This window comes from Athene cunicularia (genome assembly GCF_003259725.1).
Source record: "Athene cunicularia isolate RWA chromosome 3 unlocalized genomic scaffold, athCun1 chr3_part1, whole genome shotgun sequence".
Classification (NCBI taxonomy): domain Eukaryota; kingdom Metazoa; phylum Chordata; class Aves; order Strigiformes; family Strigidae; genus Athene; species Athene cunicularia.
Window position 1 is genome coordinate 73,871,551 of NW_020799097.1, and position 17,816 is coordinate 73,889,366.

Below are 17,816 nucleotides of genomic sequence, written 5' to 3' on the forward strand. Positions count from 1 at the left end.
TTCATGTTGTGATGCTTTTGGTTGCCAGGTTAGTGAAGGAGGAACTCTTGTCTAGCTACTTTTTGGTTTAATGTTTTGTCCCTCATCTCACCTAGATAGGTACCATACTTCACCCTCATCATTGCAGAAACAAACGATAGACCTTTCTCTGCTGTCACTTTGTAATACCTCACTGCAGCTATGCAAACTTGTGGTATGAGTACTATTACTAATGTTGTTTGTGCCTGTAATTTATCTGATACTTACCTGTGTATCTGCTTGTTTTAGTGGATGGCACAAATATAGATTCATAGAACAAAGTGAATTTCAAAATGTTTCACTCTGGGTGAGGAAAACCAATGCTACCCCTTCTCTGAGGTGCAGAAATATTTCGTTACAAAAAACACATCTAATGGAAGTGTTGGCTAAAGAATTTTCAGATGTTTTTCAGTCCTGATTTGGGCTGAGGGAATGAAAGTTGCTAAAACACCAGTGTTTAAGAGGCTGCTTTGCTTTCAGAGAACACTTTATCTCTGCTCACCTCTTTGAGGACTCTGAGGCAAGCACAATCCAAGCTGTGCTTAGCAATTTGGGCTTACATACCTCTGCTTTTGCCAGCATGTCAAGGAAAAGTGCTTTTTAAAGTACTGTTACTTCAGCTGTCTTTCTGCTAATGCCTGATACTTCTGGTTAGACTTCTAATGGTTTGCCACATCATTAATAAGAGCTGTTGCTTTTATTCTCAGTACATATTTCTGAGAGGCCAGAGGCCTTGTTTGCACTTCAAGCAATTTACAGGTGACATTAGTCATTATGGACCCTAAAGGGATGTGATACTGTTGCTTTTAAGATATATTTCAGATAAATCTCTACTTGTTTAAATTCTGTTAATTTCTGTATCAGAGTGCAGGTCCCAAACTCACAGCAAAAACAAATTGCCGGTATGAAATCGAGTGGGTTACTGAGTATGCCTGTCACAGGGATTACCTGGAGAGCAAGAACTGTCTTCTGACTAATGAGCAACATGATATCTCCATTGATTTAAGACCACTTACTCAAAGTCCAGGTAAGCCCACTATTTTCCTTCTCTGTGTGTGGCGTTATTAGCCAGTTTTCTGTTTTCATGTTTGGAGACGGGAAAAATGTATTCTGTAGGTAACTGGGTTTTTACATCTGTTCTGCTGTGTGTTAGAGAACTTCTCTTGTTATTCATTCAGATTATGTCACGCCATATTTAGCCAAAGATGACAAAGAGGAGTATTACTATTACTTGAATATATGTGGGAAAACCACTGCAGGTAACTGCAAGGATGACATGGGATATACTTCATCTTGCCAAGTAAAATCTTCGAATAACCAGCAAAAAGTGGCAGGAAGATTTGAGAATCAAACCTTAAGGTATGTAAAGGCTCTTTAGCCCTGATCTCTTTCTGATTGAGCTTTGTTTCCTAGTTTGATGCCCGTATTTGTCATATAAGCAATATTTGATAAAAAGCACAAGTAATTTTCTCATATTTTTGTAGTATACCAGGATAGCGTTAGCAAACGAAGGAACAGATGAGGTTGGTAGAGGCCATTGCCTAGACAGGGAAGAAACTTTTACTGGCTTTGGTGTTGTAATTGCAGAATGTGCTGTGTTGCCTTTTTCCCTCCTTGAGTTTTGCATATAAAGTGGCATCAGAATCGGATATTTTAGAAGCTGTTCTCAAGACGAGGGCATTTCTGCTTCCTTTGTAAGAGCATGTATGAATCATATCCAAGACTACTGTGGACCAGGATCTTCTGGGTGTTTTTTGTGGGTTTTTGTTTTTGTTTAATAACTTCAGGATTCCCAAGTGGCATATAGGGTCAATAGCTTGCATGAGACGGCAAAGCAGAGATTATTCATCTAGATGTGCTTACAGTCAGAATGGAAGATCATATTGGAGTGATCTTCCAGGAAGCATGACTTCCTCCACCTGCAAAAATAGCCGTGCAATAAACAAATGGTAACAGATCTTGCACCACAGCTAGAATAGATTTAGATCATTCTTTATACAAATTCAATAAAAGTAACCCAAAAAATCAGTGGATGCAAGCCTTTGTTGCAGTAGAAGTGTCAGTGTTAATGTTGAATAAGCATTTGTTTTCCCTTTGAGTGAGACAAACAAGAGTGTGGTTTCAGTTATGTGAAGAACACTGTGTGATTGTGTCTGATCCCATGTTTCTATCTAAAATTGACTTTTTAATCAGATACTCTGATGGGGATCTCACTTTAATTTATCCGAATGGGGATGCGTGTAGTTCCGGCTTTCAGAGAATGACTGTCATAAACTTTGAGTGCAATGAAACAGCAGGTGAGTTTAACAAGCTGTGATGACTCTGTGCTTACTAGTAGACCTTATGTTCAAAGGAATGCATGCTTTGAGCCACAGCTAACACAAGGAATAAATATTACTAGAGTAAGCACTAATTTCTATGGCTGGCAGGATTATTTTGTGCTGTGTAGTAACCCTGCTATTCTGAATTTCATTGATGTTCAAGAACACTGAGGTGTAGAAGAGCTTTGTTTCATAGTGAGCAGTTAAAAAAACTCAGCAAACCACAAATTGCAAGTCCTGTGCGGCAAAAAGTTTTTTATTTTTCTTGCTGCTTGCTATTCCTCAAGTCTCCTTTTCTCTCCTTCCCCCATTGGAAACCTAACCTCTATTTATCCATCTTTAATGTTAAGGTAATGATGGTAGAGGAACTCCAGTGTTTACTGGTGAAGTGGACTGCACCTATTTTTTCACTTGGGATACAAAATATGCATGTGTTAAAGAGAAAGAAGATCTCCTTTGCAGAGTTACTGATAAGAGAAAACACTATGACTTGTCACCTCTGATGCGCAGTTCAGGTATGGCAATGGAAACTAGCTTTGGGTTACTTTTGTCCTGAGTTTACATGCCATCTCTAGTGCAGTTCTTTAGCTGAACTTTAATCAGCTTTTGCTTTTCTTATTGAATTTCTTGGGTACTGGCGTTCATTTCCCTCATTCCAAAAGGAGTGAGTGCTGTAGGAAAGTAGTTGTATCCCTGACTGCCTTGGTTGCTGTCGTCTTAAGTGGCTTTAAACATGGGTCCTCTTTTGTTCTAGCCTCTCCATGCCAAAATGCCTGTTATCACAATTAGGCCAGATGACTTGTTGTTAACAACCCCCTGTATTTCAGAGTTATCTGAGAACTGGGAAGCTGTGGACAGTAGCTTTTCGGAGGTAGGGAGGAAGCATTATTACATCAATATCTGCCATAAAGTCTGGAAGAGAGGAGGAGCTGCCAGCTGCCCAGATGATGCTGCTATTTGCTCTGTAGGTAAGTCTGTCTGCTTGTTTGTGTGTTTTGTTTTTTTTTTTTTTTTTTAAGTTTGTGAAGGCTTGGAACTTCCCCTACAAATGGAACTGGCTGCTCTGAGTGCCTTCCATTATTTGAGGAAACAAAAGTTAAGAGCACATTTCTCTTGTGCTCCCAAGGACCCTAGAAGAAATGATGCAAGTGGCCTTTTCTAACTAAACTCCAGGCTTTGTAGCATGGTTTTATTGAGATAAAAGCTCATAAAAGCAAAACTCCTAATGATATGCTTTAAGACTTTCTATTTGGCTAGTTAATATTATCTTAATAGTGTAAACTTCTGTTTCCCTGGAAAGAAGTGATATATTTACTGTCTTTACAGATAAACAAAACAACAGTAGGAATCTTGGAAAATTTGTATCTTCTCCTAAAAAGGTTGGAGAAAATATTCAACTTACCTACTCAAATGGAGACAGCTGTGGTGTTAATAAAAAAATCAAAACTGTCATCACTCTAGTGTGCAGACCAGGTGAGAATATCCACACCCCGTTCTCTGATTCAGTTAAAAACAAGAGGTCATTTAATACGCCCAGACATGAGTACTATCAATAAGTATTAGCATGTGTCATCTTTTATTGCCTTTTATGCAAAAGCTGAAGCATTGTGGTTTGTTTACTAGGATGATAACAATGTAATTGCAGGTATTTAGCTCTGTTCACCTTTTATACAAGTGCTGCTTAAAGACCCTCAAGCAAGTTTCTTGAACTAAGATTCTCCCAAATGTTCTGAAAGTATGTTTTAAGTGTTTAAAGCTCCACAAATACCTGGAAGCTATATAAACACTTTCTATCCCTAGATTGTCTTGATGGGAAAGACTGGCTTTAAACTAAGATCAGATACTTTAGACACAAAGCATACTTATTGGAAGAGAAGGTTAAATTGCTTGCAGTTAATAAAAAGCAGAAGCATTTGTAGAACTTGTTAATGTTGTTTATCTCCATGTAATAGTCTGCTAGTTTAACCATCTCCCAGAGAAATAGAAAAACTGCATTCTTCTGCCTTAGCCCGAGGAAGCTGAATCCTCCAAGTGTGTTGGCTGTTAGGATCAAGTTACGCACTACTTCCTAATAACGTTGTTGCTTAAAACACCAGGTTTGTGTATCAAAGCAAACATTTTTTTAAAGTGTGTGATAGTATGATACACAGGAACAGACCGAGCAGTACATCTTGTTCTGGGCTGAACTCTTATTCTGGGGAGGAGGATGCAGAGAATTTGAGCAAGGTTCTATTTAGTCCTCATTTTCAGAGGAGCAGTACTTTAACAGTTAATCTTGGTCTGCTGTTGGGGACAAGTTAGTGTTCCTTGTTCTTTTGGGCAGCCTGACTGTCTGTATGTGTAACACATTGCTCTTGTGATACCAGGTGATCTAGAAAGTGCTCCAATCTTGATGTCTGAGGGTATATGTTCCTATGCGTTTGATTGGTATACTGCTGCTGCGTGTGTCCTGTCTAAAACTGAAGGAGATAACTGTCAAGTCTCTGACCCTCAGGCAGGTATGTATTTACAGTCAGCAATCTGAAAGGTTGTAGGGAATAGAACTTGTCACAACACTGAGTCCTTTTGATGCACAAGAACAAAGTGAGTTCAGCCTAAGTCTAAGCACCCACAACATTAAAGCACAGCAGTTTTAAGCATATGCATGTGGAAGATCAGAACAACATGAGCTTAATATTCCCTTAGTGTGTGTGTGTGTGTGTGTGTTTGTAGGAAAATAGGTGTAATGTGTATTTTACTGTAGTAAATCTCTCTGTATAAGAAAACATGCTTTTAGTATGTCCAAATTGGTTTTGGAACAATAACTACATGGAAGTGGTCTTCTTCAAGGGGAGGTGAACTAGCTGTGTGACTGGTAGCATCAAAATCTGTGAGAGATGACAGGGAAAAATATCAGACTGATAAACTTTATTCATTCCCAATTAGGCTTCTCTTTTGATTTATCACCTCTGGCCAAGAAAAACGGGCACTATATAGTTAATACTACTGAATATGTGTTTTACATAAACGTCTGTGGTAGTGTGCCTGATGAGTTGTGTCATACAAAATCAGCAGCATGCCAAGTAACACAAAGGTGAGTAACTTTAGTTTTGTTGTCTTTAATAGATCTTTTGTTGCGTGATGTGTTGTCTGTGTGTAATGAACAATTTGCATGTAAAATAATTACTGTGCTGGCTGTAATAGATTCAAGTAATTTGTATGTAAAATATTATTTGGTAGTGCAGTAATTATGCTGCCAGCTGTATCAATCAAAGTGCATGCACATGTAGTCTTGTTTACAGCTAGCTTTTGAGATTGAATGAGTGTGTACATTGCTCCCCCTTATGTTTCCCATAGGGACTGTAAGTTGTAGGTTAACTGCTGCAGCTGTATTAAGCCAATGCACGATTCAGGGTCAGCTGGATTCCAGAGCTGGCCTAAAGCACTGCTGCACTCAGGATGAGTAGTGACTGCTTTATGCAGTAGTGGAGCCCAGAGCTTGGCTCTGCGTGGTATTTCTGCTACTAGAAGTGCCGCACAGGCGCAGTCCCACTGTGTACTGCTACTCTGATCATCACTGCGTAACTGCTGTTATTTTCTATAAGCTACAAGTGAGATGGCATCTGTGCACTTCAGGTTCCAGGTCAGCGTGTTGCCAGAGATGTGGTACAGTGCAAACACATGCAGCTGTACTTGAGTTGGCTGAAAACGTTCTTCAGCCTAGGTCTGATAAAGCCAGTGTTAAGTCAGAGTAAAGAAACGCTCTTGAACCAAAGCTGGTCCTGAGCTAAGAGCATGTGAAGGCAGTTTTTTTCCTTCAGTGAGAAGACTTGCTGGTGTGCAGTGCTAGGTCTTCACTGTCTGCATGTATTTGCATGAAACCAGTCTGAGCCCAGCATTAGGGTGTCTACAGTTTGCATTCTACTGAAAATGGGAATGATATTTCTGTCACTGTTCTAGAGAAGGAAGTATTAAAGACTTCTGGAGATCTTAGCAAGTTACAACTTCCTTTCCTTTCCAAAGAAGGATACCTGTTCGTGTTTTAAGTTTCCTTTTGGCAGCATTCTGTTCACCCTTGCTCACCGATGTCTAGTCAACCTTATTTAACTGTTGTCTTCTTATAGTGTCTTTTATAAGCTTACCTGTGTGCTAACTACTTGTAAAATTTAAAGAGAGTGTTAATTTTGCATTCTGTTCCGTCTCAAAGCCCACTTTCTTTTCTAGTAAGGATCATTTCTGGAGTCTTGGGCTGCCCAGTTCCAAACTGTCATATTACGATGGCCTGATTCAGTTGACCTACAAAAACGGTACTGCATACAATGATGAGAAGAAAACACAGCGATCTACCCTTATAACTTTCCTGTGTGACCGTCAGGCTGGAATAGGTCAGCCTGAATATCAGGTAAGAAGTTCTACATGAAGAAGGGAAGGATCTCCATCCCAAAATCCTGAGGCTTGTGCAAGCACAGATTAGTGAATGGAAATATCCAGTATCTATAAAGCAGACTAAGAAATAGTTATTTATTTTGGTATACCTACCTCTTGTTGCAGCTATAGAGCTTGTCTTGACCACTGAACAATAAGATGTTCACCCGGCTCCAGGTTCTTACTCCACTTCAGTCTCTGGGCCATGTAATTACTAGTAGTTTTGTTTATCTTGTATTTCTAGCTGCAAAAAACCAAACTGACTTAGAAGTAACAAGTGGTAGGACTGTGTGTCCTGTAACACAGCAGACGCAGTTACTTTGCTCTAGTTGCTCTGGTTCTGTTATTTCTGAAAAGTGTTTCTGGTGACACAGCAAACGACAAGATCTACAACAAAACAGACCTACACAAATCAATCTGAGAAGATATATCCCAAAACCAAGGGGAAATAACAATCTTAACATATAAAGGAGTAGCTGTGGCTCACGGAGTATTCTGTGTGGAAGGCCTCACTGATCTGTTCTGCTGGTTTTTAGATAGAAGATAGCTATACCTACAACTTCAGGTGGTACACTGAATATGCTTGTCCTGAAATGCCACTGGAATGTGTTGTGACTGATCCCAATGCCATGGTCCAGTATGACTTGTCAAGGTAGGAAAGTAACAAATACAACATAACTTGGCTATTCTAGTTTAGTGTTCTGACTGATAGCACTGGATAAAGTTGGTTTTCTGTGTAGACAGCAATAGAAACATCTTGTTGTGACAATCTTAACTGCAAGTATCTTGAAATGAAGACAATATTTCCATCTATAATAGTATATTGACTTGCCTCCTAAGATGCAAGTTGACTTTTTGCGATGGTTTTGTTTAATAAAAACTTATTACTTTTTCAACTATGTTCTATTTCCTAGAGGTATTCTTTTTAATTGTAACACTTAAAAATGAGGGGGGAAAAGTTACTCTGAAATGCCTTATGGTTGCTGTGTTTCTTGAGACTGACAGAGAAAGCTAGAGAGAATGAACCTGTGAAGAATGTGTGTTCTTAGCATAGAACTTTCTCTTCCTGCTCAGTTTAGCAAAATCTGAGAAGAGAGGTGAAAACTGGTATGCCATGGATAATTCAAGACCAAGTGAGCGCAAGAAGTACTACATAAACGTCTGTCGACCGCTGATTGCTGTCCCAGGATGTGACCGGCGAGCGTCTGTCTGTCAGATGGAGTATCAACGTGATCATGTGAGTATCCTTTCCATCCCAACTCAGAGCTGGTTTGCTGAGTGAGTGAGATTAAGGGATATGCAAGATGGGCACGTGAATTCTGGCTTTTTTGTGCAAAATACGGTAGTGTTCTGTGTGTCCATAATGTTGGCATAATCACTGCAGAGTGGTAGACCTCCTGTCTACCTCTTTAAAGACCAAAGCTTTAATTTATACAAGTTTATCAGTCTCATGTTTGACATTCACAATTCTTTTATTCTGTGTTGCAGAGGCAGACAAACTGCATCTCTTCTGTGTAAACTGCTGTGGTCTCAAACTGCTAGCATCGCTTTAAGAATAGGCTGTTCTCCTGGATATCCTGTCTTGCTTTAAACTGAATGGTGGAAGAAATGTTTTTAAAGATTTTTGTCAGCCCACTCTGAGCTTTCTTTGGCTTAGAGGAGTAGATTAGGCAGAAGTTGCAAAGCAAAAAAAAAAAAAAAAAAAGGGTATGGTGGTTATGGGCTTCTACTTCTATATTTCCCTGAAGGGTATCGATTTATTATGGGACTGTGCTGACAGGCTGGATGGACTCTTGAGTAAATTTGGATAAATGCCCAAGGTCTGGCTTCAGTGCTACTTGAAGCTGTAGGGAAAGTTGAACTAGAGGCTCACCAACCTGTCCTAATTCCTTCTGTAAAATGGAGAGAACACCTTCTCTCTATACTGTTGCAGAGGATGTCTGAGTGCCTGAATCTGCACATCACCATCATGGCACTTGAGCTAAATATTACTATTTTCCTGTGCTTGTGTTAGTCCTCCTTGTGTAAGGCTGCTTACTTTAATATGCAGACACATTAGGGTTTCATTACTTCATTGCTGAAGGCACTGGAGTAAGAAGTGAGCACACTGTCTTAACATAAATGCAGAGTTGTTAAAAAAAAAAACAACAAAACAAACCAACAAATAAAAGAGAAGGGCAAAAAAAGGCAGAAGTCTTTGTGGACAGAGCTGCTCTGGAGGTGTATTATTCTGTTTGTTGCTGTCGCTACCTCAAAATAATTTCTTAAAAATAGGAAACACCAGTTATCTTGCAGAAGTGAAGGTTAATTTGGACCTTGGACCAAACAGCACCTACTGTTGTTCTAATGCTCAGTTTCTGTTAGTACTCTTTAGGCTTTAAGTATGGCAGACCTCTAAGGTCAATTCTAAGAATGCCTGGAGGCTTCCACATACTGTGTTTTAAAGATCTGTATAAATGAAATACTAATTACTGCATATGACACATAGGCCTCCCTAAATTCCTGAGGTGTGTAGCTTGTGAGATGGGGATGGCTGTTGTGAGGAACTACAGGCACCTTATTGTACTAAAAATAAAAACAACAAAAAAACAAAGCATGCCTGTTTGTGGAGCTTGTCTGTTAAATATATAAAACTTAAGTAGAGAATGGGGGAGAAATGTCAGGAGATCTCTCTACCTTTGTTATCTTCAAAACTCTCAAGATAACCTCCCAGATACAAGATTATTATGGTGGGTATTTTCTTCTTTCTGACTGTATCTATAACTTTTCACTTGAGTTTAGAATTGCTGATATACTTTTTTTTATTTCTAGGTTTCTTACTCTGAAGTCACCTCTATTAGTAATCTTGGTGTTGCCAGCAAAGAACTAGTAGTTGAAAGACCTGGACACATTTTTCTAACCTATGCAAATGGCTCTGTGTGCATCGATGCTGATGGAAAGAAGACTACTTATACCACCACCATCCACTTCATCTGTTCCAGGGGTGCTCTTGTAAGTAAAAATGATCTTTCATTTGTGCTTCATCAGAGTAGCTTTTACATCACATAATGTGAAACTCCATGAAGATGTATAGTCTATAGGAGATTCATGACAAGGGAGACTTCTTGAGGACTTAAAACAGAGATGTAAAAACAAAGCTGACTTAGATGCTAGAGAAGCATGTGTCTTGGACTGAGTATTTTATCATAAGGAAGAACTAGTTAAAAACAGCTGTCCACTGAGGCAGTTAGTATTTCAGACTAGTCTAATCAGCATAAAAAATACACAGGGACTTAAGACTCAGGAGTTACATGTGCAAACATTGCAGATCCTCTTAAGGGGAAGAATATCGTAAAGTGCATCTTCAGACTTAGGTTCTGCATCCTCTGTAGCTTGTTGATTCTAGATGTGTTCTTAAATCTGTAAAGCTTTTGCTGATACAACTTCACATACTAAAGTTTAGGCTGAAGCTTGCCTAGACTTGTTCTTGCTGGTTTGTGAATCTGCAGGCTTTACTCCCCCCACTCACATGATTTTCAGCTCAAGAGGTATGGTGAAAATGCAGCAGTTATGAGCTGCTTTGGTTTTGCCTGAAAACACTGAAATGAAGTGTGTATAGTTGACACTCCTGTTACCTTGTTACCTCAACAGAGTTTTGTGTTGCTTGATTTTCACTTTTTATATTAAACTGTGTGTTATATGCCAAAATTCTTGAGAGTTTAGATTGAGGCAAGGCCTGGTTATGCATGTCTAGTTTCACTAATTAATTTAATCTGAATATTGGTGTCAGATTCAGTTCTTTGCTAAAGCTTAATGACGTGCTAAGTGTTCAGCTAGACAAAGTTTTCAGTGGTGACCTTCAAATAAATAGGGGACAGGGAAGCAGGGAGAGGGAACTGTGTGTATTCATAGTGAAGTCTGTTAGGAGAACCTGACAGTTTCTCAAAGTGGAATCTTAAACATAAGACGATGTTGACTGTTACACTTATACTGGTCTTCTCTCTGCTCTGTTTCCAGAGTAGCAGCCCACAGTTTATAGCTATTCAGGAATGTGTGGCCACTTTCTTATGGGAAACTGAGGCTGCTTGTCCAATCAAGGAAACAAAAGATGATTCTCAGGTGAGAAAGGGAGTGATAATTGTATTCATAGTCTCAACATACTATTTTTTTTTTCTAGCACTCCTGGTTGCTGTGTTTGTCCACTCTTGGAGAAAACTAACTGCATTGAAGTCTGAAGTTGATCATGATGGAGTCTTGTGATATCTTACTCCTTTCTTGAAGTGTTCACAAAATGTGTAACTTGTGACTAAAGGATTCAAGTGCACTCTCAAGAACAATTTATTTGCTGCGACACTGAATGTTTCCTTCCCTTACAAGCTTGCTAGTAAAACTGAGTTTATATGTAAGGATATATATTGTCCTTGTTTGCATACGGATCATCAAATACGGCTTTTTAATTTTTTTTTTTTTTTTTTTTACACTGAGCTACCTACTTGCTTCTGTTATACAGGTCTCAACATAATCACGTAGTGTGAAAACAACCCTCAGTTAAAATTTCCTTGTTCTTAGCTAACCTGATCGATGTAATCTGTTAATATGCACTTTGATATGTTGGTATGTGGCTGATGTCAGTGGAGTATTGCTGCTGCCAGAGACACATTATGGTCGTCCAAATTAAGTTGATTGTTATGCAGATTAGGAATATTTGTAAATCACTACTTTGGCTCCTTAAACAAGTTAGAGTTAAAATTTAAACAGAAGGAATTCAGAAGGAGAAAATAATGCTCGTAATTTTTTTTTTTTTTCAGTCCTGCTCTGTGCGAGATCCAAACACTGGCTTTCTGTTCAATCTGCAGCCATTAGCTTCTGTAAAAGGCTATATGGCTACTGGCATTGGGAAGAATTTCCTGGTAAGGATTCTGACTGTACAATCTGTTGCTTATTGATGATGTTGTTGCATTTTTCCAGTCTTGCTTGGAAAGCAAATGGAGCTTTGTCTCAGTCATCTTAAGAAATTTACATTGGCAGGAAAGTGCTGTGCTTGAGGGGAGGAATGGAAGATAACTATTCATCTCAAATGGTCTTAAAAGCATCAAACTTCTCATTCTTAGCAAATAGAAGGTAGCCACACTTTCGAGGCTACACATGGTCTTCCAGTTATGGACTCTGTTGTGTAATACCGGTTTATCTGCTGGTGCTGTAGAAATGGACAGTGGAAGCCTAGAAAAAGATTTAATTTGTTCCTCTCAGTGTTCTTAATGTGATCTGCATGTATCGGTAATCTAGGCTGTCCACAAGTGGTACTACCAGTGTTTTTTAGTCTAAAAATAAACTTGCTAAACCACATCCTGTTCTTCTAGTGGGGAGACTTTGTGGACCTTGTAAACTGAAGATTAAGGATACTGTTTGTGTATTATACTTGGTTGTCTTGTGTTTGAAATAGTTCTTGACAAGTGAGTTCTACTGATGTAGAAATGGCTATGTGGACCTAGTTTTTCCTGATGCAGTTAATACTGTGTACACTCACATGTTTCCAAAACTTCTAGCTAAACATTTGTGGACCCATGCCAGATTGTGGTAAAATCAATGGCAAAACAGCTGCTGGATGTGAAGCAAATAATCTGACATCGGTGAGGCTGGTGGAATTGGACAAAACCCTGTATCTCTCTGGTGAAGGATTTCTAACTCTTACCTACAGAGGTCCTCTTCATGTGCAATCGGGTGAGTTAAGGAAATATGCAGTGGAGATGGATGCTCATATTGTACAAATTTCCTGAGAATGGTCTTCATTCTTTCCTTTGGTTGGATGCTAGTCACTTAAACAAGCTAGTTCATATGAAAATTTTAGGAAGAAATCAAGTCATGCGGAATGGTAATGGCCAGTTTTCAGTAATTCATGTGCATTTTAAATTTCCTGGAAACAAACCAAATATAGTACGGGATTTTTTTCCTTAGTAAGGATTTTCCTTTTATTTACTGAGTAAGTAAAAAATATTGCTCCTTGCATGGAGAAATGGATAGTCAAATTGGGAAAATAAGCAAAATGAACTCTGGCTCTTTTTCTAAGTAAAGTAATTGCTTTAAGCTTCAGGTTCATGAATAATGCTCTCTAAAGTTGTTTCATATCTGAAAGGTCTTTTTTTAGTAAGATTCTCTTAAATGAATTTCTTGAATAAGTGCTCTATATAAGTACTTGATATACACCTACTTCATGAATGGAAGTCTGTTTTGCAAGTAAGATGAAAAATGTTTATCGAACTCTTGGATTTTACATGTTCTCCAACTGAAACTGAGTTTTTATAGAAAGGCATATAACACTTTAACAACAAAAGGTTTTTAGGAAAACAGGATTTTGGATTCAAGAGCCTCAGATGCTCCTGAATGTTCATCCTCTGTACAAATTGCTATGCTGATATCTCTTATTTTCCCAGTTGTGGTGTTTTTGTACCTAATATGCAATGGAAAACAAGTGATTGAACTCTCCTGTATTTTGCTTTGAGAGCTTCTACCATTTTAATAACACTGGGATATGTTGATGACAAATACTACTCCTCCCTCCACCCCTAATTCTCCTATTTTGGGTGGGCTGTGGAAGGAAGAACTAAACAGAACTTAACAGAAACAAAACTTTTACAGAGCTTAACATAGGCTGCTGAAATAGTATCACTATTATTTGTTCAGCAGTCATTACACTGAACTTCTTACAAACAAATAAATAAACCCCCCAATTCAAAAACTTTGCTATGTGTGATGTAATTTAAAGTTGACTCGTACAGCTGACTTGATGTTTTATAGGTTTTCTGTTTCTTCAAATATGTCATGTCCAACAGCTAGGAAGCGCAGTTCAGTGAAGGTAATTATGCTCTTGAAATATCAAGGGATTCTGGTCTCCCATTAGGAGAAACAGTTGGGGCTGCTAGGCAATTTAGCACAAGCCTTCTAAAGAAGGCTTGTGTATTTACAATTAAAAAGCTATAAACAATAAGGTAATGTTTTTCTTGAAGCATCTAGCAATAAGAAACTTAGAAAATTTTAAAGTTAAGTGTTAACTTAAACTTAAATTCAGATATTCCCAAGTGAACCAGCAGCAGATAAGTGTTTGTTTTACAGGAAAATCTGACACGTTCACTGTGACTTTCATTTGTAATGATTCTTATCCTGGAGAGCTTAAGTTTGTGCGTGAAGAGATAAACAGTGTACTGAACATCCATGATACTTTCTTTGAGTTTCACACAGCTCTGGCCTGTGCTCCTGCTCCTGTGGACTGCCAGGTTACGGGTAAGTACCTGGAATTTGGGTACCTGGATTTTGGGTGGGCTCTGTCAAGCAAATGTTGAAAGGATTAACTGAACAGCAAACTTCTGCAGAAGAGGGCTTTAAGAAGACCTGTTGAAGACATTTGTAAGACTTGAAGTCTTTATAGAAGGTGTAGAGAGGGAGAGGAAGTAAGTTGTTTGAAGCAGGCTTAACTTACAAAGACAGGCGAGAAGCTAATGTGGAACATAGTGGTATACATAAGAGAGCTGATAATTATTGTGACTGGGTGCTGCTTCTGTCCAACTCTGAAGATGGGTAACTTATTACTGGCCTCTGGAAAAATGCACCTGTGAGTTGTGGAGTATTTACTTGTAGGAAGTAACTCAACATTCTACATTTGGGGTAGTGACATTTTTATGGAAACAGTATCTTCTCTCAGTAGATATCTAATGTGATTCTGAAAATTACTTTGAATTATGTGTACTCATCAGTGAAACTCGTATCACTTCAAACCCAGTACTTCTGCAAGTGTCTAACAGGTTGTCTTTCAGCTAACTGTGTGTACCATATCATCTCTCAGATGCTGCTGGCAATGAGTATGACTTAAGTGACTTGAGCAAAGAGGGTGAACCGTGGGTTGCTATAGACACTTCAAAGGAAGCAAAGAAGCGAACATTTTTCTTGAATGTCTGCAAGCCTTTGCCCTATGTGCCTGGATGCCCTGGTAAGCCAGTTCGCAAGTGTTTCTTAACTTGTGACATCTGATGGAAGACCTTATATATAGTATGATATCCCTGGTTATTTCAGTAGAATTCCTTGAATCCTGCCCATGTGGTCACTGAACTTGCATAGACCTGGGTGAGCTATGTCAAGGGTATAACGAACAGACTTTCTCAAACTGAGAGCAGTCTTAACACTCATCAGGACTCTTGCATTGAGATGCATGGAAATGCATTTGGGAAGAATGCGTTGAGGACACTATTTGCCAGTATCCTTTTTTTTTTTTTAAATTAAAGAAGAAAGGTAAGTGAAAAGTTGTTGGTAGTCTCCTAACTGAATGAGGCCAAAATGAGAAGCTTATGCCATTTTATTGTACTACTAGTTAGTTTGATTTATTTAACTTCTTTTATCCATCTGTGAGAGCAGATAAATTAGTGCAGTTCTAAAGATGTCAGTGAATGCAGGGAAGTAACTTTTTCTATTTCTCAAAAGGCTTTAGGCACACAATGTCTCTAACTGTATTTATGAAAACACTGCAGTTGTGTTCTGCTTTCAGGAGTTTGAGACAGCCTGCTTTAATGCTTAAAGCTCTCTTAAAGCTACTCCATTATGTTATTTTACAATAGTTAATGTCAGTTGTCAAAGCTTTGAACTAAAATACAGGCTTTTTCTTTTTCCTGTAGGGGGTGCCATAGGATCTTGTGTGAAATATGCTGATGAGAGCAAGAACCTTGGAGTCATTCAGATAAACCCACAGGCTGCTACTGATGGGTCAATAAGCATCATTTACTTGAATGGTGACACATGCAAAGATAAGCAACGTTATTCTACACGTATAATCTTCCAGTGCGATCAAACAATGGTAATTTTTTGTACTAGTTGCTATTAGTGAGTATTTTAGAGCTTGGGTTTACTATAACAAAATAGACAGTGTTTATTCCTCTTGGAATGGAGAGATTGGTTCTAAAAAGTAATATCTTGTATAGAGGCTTTTCCATTGTATCTCCTTACAACTGCTTTCCTGAGCCTGTAGAACACAATAGTGAACTCTTATTATGGAATTCTGTGAGCCACCAAAGCAGCTCTTTGCTGAAAATGAGTACTGAAATTTCATAATAGACGTCTTAAACTGTGCAACTGCAATAAAAAAGGATTCTGCATGTACATTTTGAGACTTGCAATGTAATTCTTAATAAGCTTCCTTCTCATGGCTCTTTTCTGTAGGGATCGCCAGTGTTTGAGCAAGAGGATGACTGTGAGTTCATATTTGTTTGGAGAACCTTGGCAGCATGTCCTGTTCACAAAGCAGAAGGTAAGTGTAGTTAGTAGAGCTTTAAAATATCAAACAAATCTGTATAAGTAGTAATTAGTGAAGCTATCTTTGTTTATTGTTCTGTGAATCTTTATGTAATAGGTGCTGGCTTGTGGAGGGATGTCTCTTCTGAACTTTAAGCCAACTAGGAGACACATCTAACAGTTTAAGTACAGTTTAAGATGACAGGCAAATATACTTACCTATTTAGGGAGAGAAGATAAAGTAATAATGCTGTCTCTGACAAATCATAGTACTACCTTGTTAAATCACAGGCAGACTTGCTAGTGTCTTGCAAATCTTAAAAAAAAAAGCATCAGGCTTCATGAGAATGCAGTTGATCCTATTCCTGGCAAGTCATTCCCTGTGCCCCACGAAGACTGGAAGCTATACTGTAAACTTGACCCTTGTTAGACAACAGGGAAGAGGCCAGTGGGAGAGTATCAGAGTTTATAGTTGGCTCCAGGACATGCAAGAAGGAATCACAGGTTGTGGTTCTAGTACTTGGTTGGCTTTTACATGGGAAGTTGAATGTGCAGGTTATCTTCTCTGCCCTTGCAGACTTTGTTTTGTAACTTGCAGCTAATGTGTTATAAAACATCCAGACTTCCTGTAAATGATCTATCGCAACAGTCCTAGACACTATTGAAACTGCCAGTGATCTCATGTGGCATAAGAAGAATGTTTACAAGCTACTATTGTGTAAAACACAATTACTGTGCAGGGCCCTGGTGACAAGAATTGTGGTTTTGAAGGGAGGGAAGTGGATGTCTTGTGTTTAACTTGGTACCAATTTGTTGGATGATTGAGGGGTCCATGGTAATGTGATACAATCTGATGGGTTTTTTAAAAGCTTCAGAATATTGAGCAAAGGGTCAGTTTAAAACAGGCCTTGATCAGCAGCAAAGTTACTGATGTATATCAGCTGATTAGACTCATGAAGCTAGAATTTTGCCAAACCTTTTCTGTATACATCTTGGTAGACCCGTAAGCTGTAGCTAACATTTCTTGTCATCAATTATTTTCTAACCCAGCAAACTTCATAGCTGTTAAAAGAAGATGCAAGACTGACATCTAGACAACTTTTGCTTTGGCCTTGTGACCTCACTGTTCTTTCCAGATAATTAAACAAGTGCTGGACTTAGTGTTTCTGGTTCTGTACTTAACCTTCAGCATGGCTGAATGAAGAACCTGAGGCCACTTCGAGGTAGTTTTTGAACTAGTGTGACTTTTGCATCTTGCTTTAGTGGCAGCTATAAAAGAAATGTTCCATTTGTTGCTTAGTCTCATAGTTCTGGATATTGGTGACTTCCTGGAACAAGCTGCTTGGCTGACCTAGAATAGTTCTTCAGTGTCACTGCCCTGAAGGGCCAGCTACTCATTTTTATAGCCTTATTTGTGCCAGCAAGCTTTAATTGTCCTAAGTGTATTTGGCATGGCTCATAGATATTAAACTGTATTTTAAATTCTTATCTTTTCTTTAAAGGAGAGGATTGCCAGGTGAAGGATCCAAGGTATGGTCATGTTTATAACCTGAAGCCACTTTCCAATAAAGACATAAAAGTGAGTACAGATGAGTATGACTACTACTTCAGAGTTTGTGGAGAAATAACAGAACCTTGCAAACTAGAGGCTCACACTGTGTCATCGTGTCAAGTAAAGAAGATGGACAATACTTTCAGAAAAGTAGCAGGTATAGCACTTGATTGGAAGAAACTTAAAAGAACGGGAAGTTTAACCAGGGTGTAAGTGAAGCTACAATGTGATACAAGAGGGGTTCTTGCTAATCTTGTACATCTTATGAG

At 38.7% G+C, this 17,816-nt stretch overlaps 1 protein-coding gene across 1 annotated transcript in view; it reads left to right on the forward strand.

Annotated features, from left to right (window-relative positions):
- IGF2R (insulin like growth factor 2 receptor) overlaps positions 1–17,816 on the forward strand; it is a 58,789-nt gene that overhangs the window by 19,481 nt on the left and 21,492 nt on the right. Inside the window, exons 8-27 of the mRNA XM_026844560.1 lie at positions 883–1,045; positions 1,197–1,377; positions 2,212–2,315; positions 2,690–2,854; positions 3,167–3,307; positions 3,666–3,812; positions 4,706–4,837; positions 5,265–5,412; positions 6,543–6,720; positions 7,280–7,395; positions 7,818–7,980; positions 9,555–9,734; positions 10,740–10,841; positions 11,531–11,632; positions 12,269–12,443; positions 13,833–14,000; positions 14,560–14,703; positions 15,383–15,561; positions 15,924–16,011; positions 17,498–17,704. Of these exons, the coding sequence (XP_026700361.1) occupies positions 883–1,045; positions 1,197–1,377; positions 2,212–2,315; positions 2,690–2,854; positions 3,167–3,307; positions 3,666–3,812; positions 4,706–4,837; positions 5,265–5,412; positions 6,543–6,720; positions 7,280–7,395; positions 7,818–7,980; positions 9,555–9,734; positions 10,740–10,841; positions 11,531–11,632; positions 12,269–12,443; positions 13,833–14,000; positions 14,560–14,703; positions 15,383–15,561; positions 15,924–16,011; positions 17,498–17,704 (2,983 nt within the window). The remainder of the gene's footprint in view (positions 1–882; positions 1,046–1,196; positions 1,378–2,211; positions 2,316–2,689; positions 2,855–3,166; positions 3,308–3,665; positions 3,813–4,705; positions 4,838–5,264; positions 5,413–6,542; positions 6,721–7,279; positions 7,396–7,817; positions 7,981–9,554; positions 9,735–10,739; positions 10,842–11,530; positions 11,633–12,268; positions 12,444–13,832; positions 14,001–14,559; positions 14,704–15,382; positions 15,562–15,923; positions 16,012–17,497; positions 17,705–17,816) is intronic.